At 33.1% G+C, this 14,233-nt stretch overlaps 2 protein-coding genes across 2 annotated transcripts; one reads left to right on the forward strand and one right to left on the reverse strand.

The window, feature by feature from the left end:
* Window positions 1–3,292: 3,292 nt before the first annotated feature.
* LOC132716584 (uncharacterized) lies at window positions 3,293–5,634 on the forward strand. Its single transcript, XM_060699889.1, has 2 exons — window positions 3,293–3,584; window positions 4,047–5,634. Exons 1-2 carry the CDS (start codon window positions 3,491–3,493, stop codon window positions 4,409–4,411), a joined length of 459 nt encoding a protein of 152 aa, XP_060555872.1. The 5' UTR covers window positions 3,293–3,490; the 3' UTR covers window positions 4,412–5,634.
* Window positions 5,635–7,383: 1,749 nt separating this feature from the next.
* On the reverse strand, window positions 7,384–12,536 carry LOC132716585 (uncharacterized). The gene is made up of 3 exons (XM_060699890.1): window positions 11,672–12,536; window positions 10,955–11,098; window positions 7,384–7,857 (listed from the first exon to the last, which is right to left on the reverse strand). The coding sequence occupies exons 1-3, from the start codon at window positions 11,892–11,894 to the stop codon at window positions 7,691–7,693; spliced, it is 534 nt and encodes a 177-aa protein (XP_060555873.1). The 5' UTR covers window positions 11,895–12,536; the 3' UTR covers window positions 7,384–7,690.
* Between the last annotated feature and the right edge of the window lie 1,697 nt (window positions 12,537–14,233).

The following is a 14,233-nucleotide window of genomic DNA, read 5'->3' on the forward strand; positions in this document are numbered from 1 at the left end:
CAATTTTTTTTTGCTTTTTTTCAAACCTGATCTGGGGTGAAAAAATTTTTTAAAAAGCTTTCAAATTTTGGGGAATTTTTTAAACTCACCTGTCACAAAGTGGAAAAGGGTGAGCTTTTGTGATCCTTTTCGTCCGGCGTTTTCCCTCCGTCCGGCGCCGGTTTGTTTCCCTTTCCCTCGTCCGTCGCCTTGGGGAAATTTTGCTTTTTAAAAGACATCTCCTCAAAAAAACCCCGAGCCAATTTAAACCAAACTTCACAGGAAGTTTTCCTTTTGGGGGTCACCTTTAAAAAATTTTTCAAAGAATTTAAAATTTCCCTTTCAGAACTCTTTTGCCAAAGGCAACCGAAAAAAAAATCTTTAAAAATCTTTTTTTAAACAACCCCAAAGAGCTTTTGAGGGTTAGATTTTTTGGCATGAAAAAATTTTTCTAAAAGAGGCTAACCCAAGTTTGCTTCAAATAAAAGCCCTGGGGTCAAAAAATTTGCCCCCCCCCCGGGGGGTCATTTTTTCCCTATATGGATTTTAAAGTAAAAACTTAAAAGATCTTCTTTTAAAAGAACTGTAAGAGTAAAAGCTAAGATTTTTTGGCATGGAACATCTTCTAGTGAGGTTCTACCAAGTTTGGGTTCAAATAAAACCCTGGGGTCAAAATTGGGCCCCGCCCGGGGGGTCATTATTTTTCCCTATATGCATATAGTAAACACTTAAAAAAATCTTCCTTTAAAGAACTGTAAGAGCCTAAGTTTTTTGAGCTTAATATTTGGCATGAAAACTTTCTAGTGAAGTCACCAAAGTTTGTTCAAATAAAAGCCCTGGGTTATTTAGCAAAAATTGGCCCCCCCCCAGGGGGGTTCATTTGATTTTTCCCTATATCATTTAAAGTAAAAAACTTAAAAAAAATCTTTTTTAAAGGAAACCCAAAGAGCTTGAGTTAGAATATTTGGCGAGAAACCATCTTTCTAAGTGAATGCTCCAAGTTTGTTCAAATAAAAAGCGCCCTGGGGTCAAAATTGCCCGCCCTGGGGGGTAATTTGATTTTTCCCTATATGCATATAGTTTTAAACTTAAAAAATCTCTTTTTAAAGAACCGTAAGAGCTAGAGCTTAGATATTTTGGCATAAAACATCTTCTAGTAAATGTCTACCAAAGTTTGTTTCAAATAAAAGCCCTGGGGGTCAAAATTGGCCCGCCCCAGGGGTCCATTGATTTTCCCTATATGCATATAGTAAAAACTTAAAAAATCTTCTTTTAAAGAACTGTTAAAGAGCTAAAGCTTATATATTTGGCAATGAAACATCTTCTAGTGAATGTCCTACCAAGTTTGTTCAAATAAACCCCCGGGTCCTTCAAATTGGCCCCTCCCCAGGGGTTCATTGATTTTCCTTATATGACATATAGTAAAAACTTATAAAAATCCTTCTTTTAAAGAACCCAAAGAGCTAGAGCTAAGATATTTAGCCATCGAGACATGTTCTAATGGTGTCCTTACCAAGTATGGTTCAATAAAAGCCCCTGGGGTCAAAACTGGCCCCGCCCGGGGGTCATTGATTTTCCTTTATTAATACATAGCAAAAACTTAAAAAAATCTTCTTTGAAAAAACCCAAATAACTAGAGTTTAGATATTAAGCATGGAAACATCTTTAAGTAAATATCTACAAAGTTTGTTCAAAATAAAGCCCAGGGGTCAAAACTGGCCCTGCCCGAGTGTGTGTCATTGTTTTTTACTCTATGTGTATAGTAAAAAACTTAAAAAATCTTCTTTTAAAAACCCCAATGAGCTAGAACTTAGATGTTTTGCATGAAACATCTTTTATGGGTGTCTACCAAGTCTGTTCAAATAAACAAATAAAAGCCCTTGGGTAAAAATTGGGGGCCGGGGGGGGGGGGGGGGGGGGGGGGGGGGGGGGGCTATATACAGGTGAGCGACCTCAGGGCATCATGGCCTCTTGTTTTACAATTTGAATAATTATTCTTGAAAAACGAAGTGCGCAAATGATCTGAAATTTTTCTCAAAGATAAGTGGTAAAAACATACATCAAGTAGGTACATTAATCTAGAAAAATAAATTTCAGTCTCATCATGTCAAAAAAAACCTCAGTGGAGTTCCTTTTACACATTTTATCTGACAAACTAAATTTCATTATCTCCATATATTTAATCATTTATTTTTTATATTACATATATTTTTACTTTTATGCAAGTTTTGACAATAAAGTTTATTTAATCATGTTCTTTGTTTGCTATGACTTTAACAGCATGTACCATCAATTTCATACTAAACACAATTAGTTATGTTTGAACTTTACAAATGTAAGCACATGATGAGCTTTTACTTGTCCTTGAGTTTAAAAAAAAAAAAGTCTCTTCATTAACTATGATTAAATAATGCTTATGCATGGTCTTGAATTCCTATGAAGTAGTCATATAAGTCATGGCCGATTTAGGTCAAACTGAGTGGTTCTTTTGTGTGCATTAATGCCCTAGTAGTATTATCTATTAATTCACTTATTTACTATATTTAGTAACAGAATTGCTATGATTTCAACTGATTATGAGTGTCACAACTGTTATGGGGTTTTGGGGCCCTGGGCCAAGAACTAGTTTTCAGCCCACTGAACATGAGTAGTGCAAAAACGGAAACAATGACGTCACATTTTACGTCATCAAATCAGCTAGGTGTAGATTGAAGCTTGCACATATTCCTTTGTTTTTAATTCACACGCATTAGGTATTTCTATGAAAATTTCCTTCCAACAGTACTTTCAGTGCTTTGATTTTATAAACTTGTTTGCTTGAAAAAAAACCAATTTTGATGTCACTGATCTTTTTTCTACCGTCAATCTGAAATCATTCTAAGAATTTCTGAGGGTCATGTTTTGTCTTGGGTAGAGGGTAGAGTAATGTAACGTTTTATTTTTTTTCTTGAGATAATAAATCTCCAAAGGCCAAGCTTTGTTAAATCAATTAAATTTCAAAATTTCGTTCGGTTCCGAGAATTTTCTAAGTTGTTGGCCCCGGAAAAATGAAACGGATACGTAAAACATAGAATTGGATAAATACCGTCCAAGCACAAGAATTTAATGTAATTGTGTTTTGTATCAACTATACATCACGAATTTGTTTGAAAATTTTATGCTATAATAGCGTCAACGCACGTTTATTTCGTGTTATAAAGTCTGCAGAGTCCCTCGGAACTGTTGGAGCCCTCGCCCTACCGGGCTCGGGCACCAACCGTTCCTCGGGACTCTGCAGACGTTATAACACGGAAAAACGTGCGTTAACCCTATATTGAATGGTTTTGTCCAGATTTAAGAAAATTAGCATAGTAAGATTTAACAAAATATGTATAAGAGCTTCTTTTTTTATACTTTTCAGATACAATAAAAATTTTGAAAGAACAGTTGACAGATTCATCCATAAAAAGACAATCAATTAGCAAATGTATTAGGAACTCATTTATTGAAAAAGCTTGCAGTTTCTGTTGACATGAAAATAGATTCTGGCTATTCAGACAATTCTGAAGATATGCAGTGTCCTTGTGGATGTAAAACTTTTATAAAAGTTGGCGATAATAGCATGGGTATTGATTTGTTCTTACTTGTTTATTATATAGATCTATGATAGTCTGTTATCAACAGATGGATTGTTAACACTCAATCATTCATAGTGATTGGTTCTTTATGATGATACCTTGCTTGAGTTCTGAATTTTATCATGAGGGATTTAAAACAAAATTTATCATTCATTATAGGTAAAATCAGGAAAAAAACGTGAGGGGAGCTTTTGTGATCACCTGATGTATGTCATTATCCATAGTTTATACATCATCTCCTCCTGAACTACTGAAATAATGGGAAATGATATGTTGTCTTTTAAAAAATTATATATGAAAGGTTCCAGAAATTTAACATTGATCTCAGCCCCAGTTCTACTAAGCAAGAGATAAACCCGCATATTAATTCACATGTTCACATTTTTACAATAGTTTTTCATACAAGATCAGATGTTTAAAACTGATTTATGTTTATTTTGTTAAAAATAGGTCATGAAGAGGTTTGGCATGGCAGTGTAGACATACGAGTAGGTCCTTTAGCAGTCACCGTTACTAAATCAAGCATTGATGAAGAAAATTCAGAACTTGAAGGAAAAGGTGACTCAGCATTTGATCTTGAAATTTATAAACTGGAGGAATTACGGCATCAGTTGATTCCAGAAAGTATCATATTTTCATTTGCAATGCATTGTGGGCTTGTTCCTATAGTTGGACTATCAAAAGAAGACTTTAAGATATTTTTATATGACCCGAATGAAGATTTACTTTATGAGTCAACTGAGTTTCCATTATTTGTTGAACCTATGCCTATTGAAGGGAGACAACTACATATATCATCTGTAGTTGCTTTATGAATGGTAATTAATTATGACTGTTTCTGTACGGGTGTAAAAACGTCTCATGTTGAGTTTGGGTACAAAGCTAATTTTAAGAAGTTTCTTGGAGAAAAACAGCGTGAAATTTATGAACATCATATAAAGATTGGTGGTTTAAAGAATGTTGAAAGTGATGTCAGTGAATATCAAGCTGGAGGGAACTGTGGAAAATTTAAACGAATCGAAGAATTGTTAGCTTAGGTAAAATGATAAAAGTGAAGGACATTAAATGTAGCTCTATTGTTCAAGGTCAGAGCAATTGCGAATGAATTAGTGTCATGTTGCCAATACCCAGTCCCAATACACAAAGCTATATAAACGTCTAGGTGCATGCTTACCATTTTTTGATTTTTGTCCAATTTGCTAAATTTTGTACAACATGCAGTCAAAAATATTTCTACATACTCTTTAAAAAGGGAGACAGGATAATTTTTTGTTCATTTCAAACAAGCATAATTGATATGTTAATGATTTTCCAATTTAAAAAATTTACAAGTTACTAGTTTCTAATTATTGCTTTTGTTGATTATTTACATGGCATAGATAAAAGATATAGGTTGACTATTAAAAGTAGGGTTATCCTTTTCAGTAACATTTTGGTTAACGTTTTATAAAAATTAGGTGCAACTTCTTGTACATCTTGATATCACATCAACCACTATAACCTTTAAGGTACATTCATGAATGTTCTACCAACTACTTGATGTTTCTTTGGAAACTTAATGCATGTGTTTTGCAGATTGCATTTTGGAGTAACAAAATTCATGTGTCATTATCATAACCTGGTAACTGGGTGTCATTTTTGTTTTCATCTTTTTTTGTATGAAATCGTCTCTTTGTTAATTTCTACATTATCCAGACTCTTGTTTCATTATCAAGCATTGAGAATGTTGAGCATGCTATCTGACAGCTCTTGTTTATTTTACTAAGTATATTATTCTCTGTTCCACATTCAAAGATTTTTTCAAACTTGACACAAGACATGAATATTATTATGATTGAATATTTGTATCTCATAAGAATGTTATAAATCATTTTGTTCCTTTCATTTTAAGAGTATAAAGGTGATAGAAATATGAATAATTTATCATAATAAAAGTAATTTTATGCCCCCATTCAAAGATGGGCACATAGTATATGTACATTGTACATGTTTCTGTAATTGCCTTATCAGTACATCCAAAATTAAATATTTTATTGTGTCTGGATTCTTTCTTGGGATTTTTCTGTTAACTTTGTCAAATTTCCCCATAAATTTTTTTAATTTTTTTGAAATAAATAATTTTCCAAAAAGAAGCATATTTTAAAAAAACTTTTTAAAAAAAAATGCTCCAAAACACAAGCTAAAAAACCCCAAAGGTCCCTATCTGAAGTTCAAGGTCAAACACAAAGGTAAAAACCAAAGTTTTGGGAAGTCTAGTTAGGTGTCGGGTCTAAATCAAAACACAGATTCTTTCTATTGTAATCATTTTTCTTCGGGGGCAAAATATCCCTTACCCTTTTTTTAAAAATTGTCTGTTTAAATTTTAAATTTGGGAAAAAAGAAAAAACAAAAAACAAAAGTTTGCCCTTTGGGGCGGGAAACATTTTTATTAATTTGCCTGTATATTATAAATGCCAAATACATATCCATTTGTACAAAATTTTTTAGTATCAAAAATCAAATGCAGCAAAAAAGAAAAATTAAAAATTTTAAAATTAAAACATTTTTTTCTTAATTTTGTATCTTATTCAAAATCATATAAAGTGAAATAATCTTTCTTTTTTTCAAATATTTCTGTAGGAGACTATTAAAGGAATTTTAGATATATCATACTAACTACAATGTATATACATTTTAAACACTTTTGTCAGTCCTTGCAATTTTATTCTTATATTTGTAAGTTTACTAGTACGACATTTCTACCCCCCAAAACACAACAATATGTTCTTTTGTCCAATTCCTTTTAATGGTATAGGTGTCATCTTATAATATATTAAATTATATTAATTACATGACATAAGTAAATGTTAATCACATTTTTGTAAAATTATATACAAATGTACATGGTTTTAGTCTGATACAGAAGTAGATCAAAGGAGCTAAAATTAGACTTACAGAATGAAATCCTTAGAAACTTCAGAAGCAATACTATGTCAAGAACGAAGATATTTGGCATGAAGTAACTTGAAACTTTTAAATTTTTTAACTTGAAATTTTAAAAATCTTTATAAACGATTACCATTCCCTACGGGGTCACTTAGTAAACAATAGACATGTATAGAAAAATGACATTTAAAATCTGCGTGTGTGAAACTACAGTAACTCGCATCGGATTAGTAAACCTAACAAAATAGCAGCATCTTAAATCTTGTGTGCAATCTACAAAGTTATAAGATAATTTCCATGAGACAAATTTGGCCTGACGCTGGTATAAATCATGCCCATGGGACCATCGTGGGATTTACATAGACTTGGTATCTTCTTCTCTGAAAGTGCATTATCTTGAACCTAACATAATCGCTTGCTTGTAGTATTAAGTAAATTCCGTACCCAAGGGTCTAAAAATTACGTCCTTTTCTCAATTGAGGGTTAATTTTACAGAAAAAAATAACCGGTTTCCCTCTGAAACAAAAAGGACAGTGTTTAGGGGACTTCTATAAATAAAGGGTGTCAATCAATGCCTGGGGAAAAAATATGCCCCTGTCGTGGGTAAAAAATTCAGTTTTCCGACAAATTTTTGGGAAAGGTTGAAATTTGGGGCATGTAGCAATAGCTAAAGTGAAGTCAAATTTATGTGTATTATAAAATATTCCCCGGAATAAAAAAAAATGATTTCCCAAATGACCTTTTGGGTATTAAAAGAATTGGCCCTTTGGTCAAAGCAGGGGGATCTGGGTATTTCGAATTAATCGTGGCCCTCTTATTTGATACGATTTTTGGAAACTTTTGACAGTAATTCTTTTTTTCTAGGCAATCTAAATGCCTTTTGTTTGTCTAAGCAGAGGCACAGTGACAATTATACCCTGGAGTTTCACTAAGCCGTAAGTCAGAAGAGTTATACATTTCTCAATACACAGAGAACGTGTCGACTTAACAAAATGGTGTGTTCAGGAGAATATTTTTTTAGCATTTTGACTACAAATATACACATAATTTATAAGTTTCTGTAATGATAACGTCGATGTCAAATAATGTTCTGTGCTACGTCCCAGATACATTTCAAAGAAAGCATTATTGCCCTTATCTGGTACAATTTTGCAACTGTGTTTAGTAAATCATTTTTCATAAATTTGTCTTCCGGCAAACAACAGTCCCGAAATGAAACAGAACCCTGATGTTGTAAGGGAAATCACCCATCCTGCATGGATATCACGTGGTTGGTTGCCTGGTGTATCGACATATTTATCTGCATAGGTCACGGTTGCTACCCAGCCCAGCAATCCTGTAATAAAAAAACAATATTGAAGACACAACGCAGATTCAAGTTTGAAAGTCAATTAAGTTTTCTTTGAAGTATATTTAGTATTATTTACAGTATAAATCGATATACACTGTACGTTACCAATAAACAATACAAAATAGTATGAAACTAATTCAGTGATATAATTATACAGTCAATCACCGATGAAATGCGCTCCATATAGGTGTTTGTTTCTTGGCTTGCTTGTGTGCGTGCCTGCGTTAAAGTCAAACCCGAACTGGTTTATTTAATGGTAGATGCAGATTTTAATTCATATGCCAGCGGTAGAACCGACCTTTTGTAAGTTAGCGCGATTTAAAGCCACAGCGAAGAACGATTAGAAGTCCCATAGCAACATAAGAGATCCCTGCGTTACAGTGTAAGCTTACGAGGTAGCACAGAGCCATATTTGTTATAAAAATATCTGGAGGTAGTAAGGAGATTTGTACAGATTTGCTTCCAGATCATGATATTAAATTAATCTTAAAGAAAGACAATTATTTGAAAAAACGCTTCTGTTTATACTTTTCAAAACTGGGATTAAACAAGGTCTAAATATTTTGACGTGCGAAAGCTAGACTTGTTTGTTTGTTGTTTTTTTTTTTCGAGGTCAAAATATCGCTTCCAGAGGTGTTATGTAGCCCATACATAGGATAGTAGTTCAATTACTTTGATAAGGGAAATATATTCATACAAAATGTTATGGACATTTAACAGGCCTTTGAGAGCACCGGACCGCTGAGAAAACCGGACAAAAGGCTCGGTCCAGTCGCCGTCTGGTTTCCCCAGCTTGCACTGTAAATTAATAACACGGAACGCAGAGACTTTGCTTTACTTTGTAAACAAATAAACAGTTATTTTACGAATGAAATAATATCGGTGCTTATAATACCGTAACAAATGGAAACTGTGTATGGTTAATGCATTAACAACGTTGAAAAATATAATTATAGACATTTGACGCAATAATTATTGATCTAGAATTGTCAGTTCTTGAATTATTCAGAAGTTTTTCAAATGTGCATCCGACTGTGATTCGTCTTAAAAGGCTTGGTGTATTGGACTAAATATCAGCAACCTTCTGTGAACGTCACTTCCCGTTATTTAATGTCACATAAATATTTAAGTTAAATATTCAGAGTTGCTAATCAAAATGTTTACTTGAAGTAGAATTTATTATTCCCGATTCCGCGATATCTACTCGTTTAACTATTCTCTGTGTATTATGCTTTGTTGTATGAACGCGTTAATGGAAATTTTATGAAAAATTAAAAGTCCTATTTAAGTAAAATCCAGTTTATAGATATATATATTACATGCCTACAGATGAGCCAAAATGTTTCAATAAAATCAAACTTGAGAAAAACTTGAGAAAAATGTACTAAGATTTTAGGAAACGTAAAAAGATTAAAATTCAAGTAATATTTTACATGTTATGTGCGATTAATGGCTGTTTTTCCAGTAATTTATATCTATATTTCTACTGCGTTACTAAGGCAGTAAGGGCTCTTTCTGCATATTTTAATCTCTTTTTGGTGATTAACATGGGTTGCAAGTGCTATTGATAATGTGTAAATGCCTCTTTTTGGTTACTCTACAATATCATACTTTGAAATACATTCTCAAAACTTTCACGAAAATTAGCATGAATCTGGAGGCATGCCGCTTTAAAACTAAAAGTGGTTTCTGTTATACTTAGGCACTGTATTTTCAGAGGAATCATATAGAATTCGACATAATATGCGCACATCGTTCTTGCTCTTGCAATTATACTTTGTCAAATGATATCGTTACAATTTTCAATATTATATATTGGTACATTTACGTGTACTTTTAATACCTTTAATTGGCATCCAACTTGTAATTTTTGTTTTGTTTGTTTTTGGTTTAACGTCACATCGACACAGTATAGGTCATATCGCGACGTTCCAGCTTTACCGGTGGAGGAAGACCTCAGGTGCCCTTCCGTGCATTATTTCAGGCACGAACGGGTACCTGAGTAGATTCACCGACGTTCCGTAAGCTAGCTGGATAGCTTCCTCACATGAAAGAATCCAAGTACCTGTCGGGAACCCACAGAGGTGAGGGGCAAGTGGTTTGAAGTCAACGACATTAACCACTTGGCCACGGACGCCCAACTTGTAATTATTTAAATACTATCCCATTATATATTTTGCGTATCATACTTGATATAGGCATGGATTCAAAACATAATTTCAAAAACTAAGCAGCTAGTAAACTGTTACAATTAATTCCATTAATATGTCTCGTGACAGTTTTAACTCAATCAAACACTAAACTATACTGATAATAATGTCTATAAATCGAGCAAATATTCTTCTGCATCCTTAATCCCATAAGATAATGTTTTGATTTTTTTTTTATATATTTTTTTTCTCAGAAAATTTAGTTTTGGAGGCGTACAGCTTGAACAAAAATGATTTTATCTTAACTATGAAATTGCTGTATTTTGGAATACCTGTTAAAGAGATCCGCACTAACGAAAGAGTTCTGACATGCATGTTACATATCGTTTAAAAATATGTTAAAGTTATATATTTAATTGAGTAATATGCAAATAAATTTATAAATTGCCTAAACATTAGTTTTTCAAATTTGTAGGCGTGCAGGTTAAATAACAGAGGTTATGGAACTGTCTTAATGACCAATATGAGAAAAGCCTTAGCTTATTGGTCTATCTAGGTCCTTGCCTCACAACCCGGAGATCCAGTTAAATGGGTTCAAGCTTTAAATTCCAATACCGATGTTGGCTTTTCTTGTATGATACCAGGGTCTGAAGCTAACATGAAAATTTCTTAGATAAGAAATAAGCACAAAATGTGTATTCGGCCAACGAAATAAAGAAAAAAAGTCAGTGATTCGGGACGAAATTTAGTAAAAAAAAAAAAGTTTAATAACCTCGAGGCCGGACTGGGACTTGCTAATCGAGTTTTTCTCTCAAAGATGATAAGCAGTCTAACGTTTAAATGTTGACACTGTGACTAAAGCTTATATAAATTTGTTTCTGTTACACAAAAGAAGATATATGTGTTATTTAAAATATATTTTCCTAACAAACCTGCAAAACATAGAAGAAGAGGTCCGAACACTGTAAGAAGTATCAGCTCTTGTACAAACCATCTTTGAACAACCACCGCCACCAGTCCTAGTGCATGTAGTAGCAGAGCAAATATCAAAAGACATCGTGACGTAACTATATATCCTGAAAAAGACATCGTGACTTAACTATATATGCTGAAAAGAACTACGTGACGTAACTATATATTCTCAAAAGGCAGCGTGACCTTACTTTATATTCTAAAAAAAGGCATCGTGAAAGAACTATGTAAATTCTGCATGAAAAGGGCATCATGAAGTTACTATATATTCTAAAAAAGACATCGTGACATAAAACGACGGAACTTTATATTCTGAAAGAATATATCGTGGCGCTACTATGTATTCTGTAAAAGGCAGCGTGGTGTAACTATACTGTTTTATAATTATTCTAAAAGAATATATCGTGGCGCTACTATGTATTCTGTAAAAGGCAGCGTGATGTAACAGTTTACTATACTGTTTATTCGGAAAAGGGCATCGTCACGAAACCTTATATTCTTAAAAAGGGCATCGAGAGGAAACTTAATGAAGGACAGTTGTTGAATATGTAGAAGTTTATGTGAGATTTCAGCTATCCAAATAAAATATTTCGAAAAGTTATTGTCTAAGAAATAGAAATGCATGTAATTCACTTTTTTTTATTGCATCAAACATAAAGATAAAATAAGCTCTATACCTTCGGGGGAAGTATGTCTTCGGCATGCCGTTGAAGAATCGCCATCGATGTCCACGGTCTTTTGGCACCATTTCCACAGACCAATGTTCAATTTCCATGATTCACCGAAGAAATCGTCTTCTCTAAAAGCCCACCATGGCAGCACTAAGGCAACAATAGCCGCTGGTATTGTTAGAAGTGCTAATGACATTCCTATCTTTAAACATGGCTCACTAGATGGCATAGTGTCCAGATAGGAAACAATAATAACAAAGCAGAATACAAATATTCTATAACGCTATTTGAGTACAGTTACTTTACACTGGACCGGAAAAAAATTACATGAAATTGTATGTCAAATCTGGTTTCACTTCCAACTCTAAAATATTGGAAATTCACATGTTTAACTCTTAATATTATTTATATGAGCTTAGTATATAAATTCGGTTTCTCAAAAATATATATAAAGAACGAAATAAACAGTTTAATCTTTCAATATAACCACAAATTTGTATATTCCACAAGTGATCTATTTCCTTTGTATTCCAAGAGTGAACTGAGAAAAAATCTATGGTTTCCTCAATAATTTTCAAGATGTGAACTTAACAAATCTATGGTTTTTGCTATGTAAATTCCAAAGGTGAAGATGGGAAAATTAATGGTTTCTTTTATACACCACAAAGGTGAACTAAGTATCAATGTTTTCTTGTACTTTACATTGTAAATTTGAACTGAGAAAATTTATGTCGTTTTATTCCTCTTTATATTAACAATTTGAAACGAATATTCTGATTATGTATTTCTTTAAAATTCCAAACACAAACTTTGACCTGAATAAATTCTGTGGCTCTAACGTCATCGATTTATTGCGGTATGCTAGGGTGTATTGTTCTTGCTCGTTATCCGAGAAATTATGACAACTTATTGTCAATCAACTTATTGTCAATCGTTAACATCATTTAAAATTTATTAGTTCAACTAGTACAGCAACCAATCAACATTTTGCTTCAGAAGTTAAAGGAACTCCACTGAGATACAAAAACTCTTCAAGCATAAAGTTTAAATGCCTTACATAGCTTAGCTAGCTGGAGCATTCAAAAACGGAAATACATTTATTATACATACAAAAGATAAAAAAGATATTTTCTCAGAATTAAACTGGAGATAGTATCTTTAGTCGAGTCTTAGCTTGATTTGAGTTAAGGGTGTTTTATGGGCCATTTTTCACAATGAAAATAATTATTCTTGACAAATGGGGTGAGCGAATGATTACAAGTTATTGGCCAAGTCACTTGCCACAAATTGTGAAATCTCGAAAAAATATATCAAGTCCAGCACGTCATGTAAAAGGCAACAACAACAAACACACCCCGGCCCCACACTACCATAAATTATGAGCAAATCGACAGGTGTCTATGACATATATCATTCTGCAGATACAAAAAAAAAATCAGTTTGCTATACAAAAATTGAAGTATTGTGAACAATATCGGATAATCTTCTATTTCTAAACGTTTCATTATTAATCAACAATACTTTATTAAATTCCCGACAACACTGTTTTGGACTTGGTGAAGATTTTTTTCATGAAAGCCCTTCTTGCATTCATGGTTTTTTTATTGATTGGGTTTTACGTCACATAGTATAATTATGTCATAATTATGGCAACATTGCAGCTTTACTTGTGGAGGAATACCTCAGGTGCCATTCCGTGTATTATCCTTGGCACGAACGGGCACCTGGGTAGAACAAGCTAGCTGGATAGTTTCCTCACATGAAAGAATCCAAAGTCCCTGTCGGGAGTCGAACCCACAGCGGTGAGGGCAAGTGGTACTTGCACGTATAGTAATATATTTACGGTACTTATTAATTCATCTCTACTTTATAACAATATGCAAACTCTGCTTCGCAAGAAATGTTAACAAAATTAAACTTTATTGGTCCAAGTGTCACAGGTAAAAAATGTTGAATTAGTTTTTGGGGAAACAATAAAGATGGTAAAGTACAAATATGCGTTGTCATCTTTAGATACAGGGATAAAATTGTTGTGATAATTATGAAAAAATATTCCGTATTTTTGCATTAACGAGTTAAAATTCCAACAGAATATTTCATATTTTAAATAGTTCAGTTTCTTTTGATTCTCGTGAATAATTAAGATATGTATTGTTAATGATCAACATTATTTTTTGTCCAATCACATTGTGCGTAGTATTTTTCAAATTTCTGCTAAGTCTAACTTTGACTTAATCTGTCCTCTAACCAGTCTAACAAATTTCAGTAATGCATTATATTAGGGAGGAGTTAGAGGTGTGGTTTACACTCTGAATTGTAAAATATCAAGGTTAGCAGGCCTTTCTCAAATTATATGCATACTTTACATTCCATCACCAGAGAGAGGCTAACAGGGCATGAATGTAAACAAATAATGTCTGACCTGATAAGCCCTAGTGTGTTAAACTTACTGGGGAAATCTCATTTTTATTCCACTCTGTTATTCCAATTCTAGATATAATTATACCGTTAATTTTCATAAAATACCTAAGGATGTGAGTTTAACAAAGGAAAGGATTGTGAAAATAG

Source organism: Ruditapes philippinarum, unplaced genomic scaffold, assembly GCF_026571515.1.
Source record: "Ruditapes philippinarum isolate M1 unplaced genomic scaffold, ASM2657151v2 ctg7857_1_1_1_1, whole genome shotgun sequence".
Taxonomy (NCBI): domain Eukaryota; kingdom Metazoa; phylum Mollusca; class Bivalvia; order Venerida; family Veneridae; genus Ruditapes; species Ruditapes philippinarum.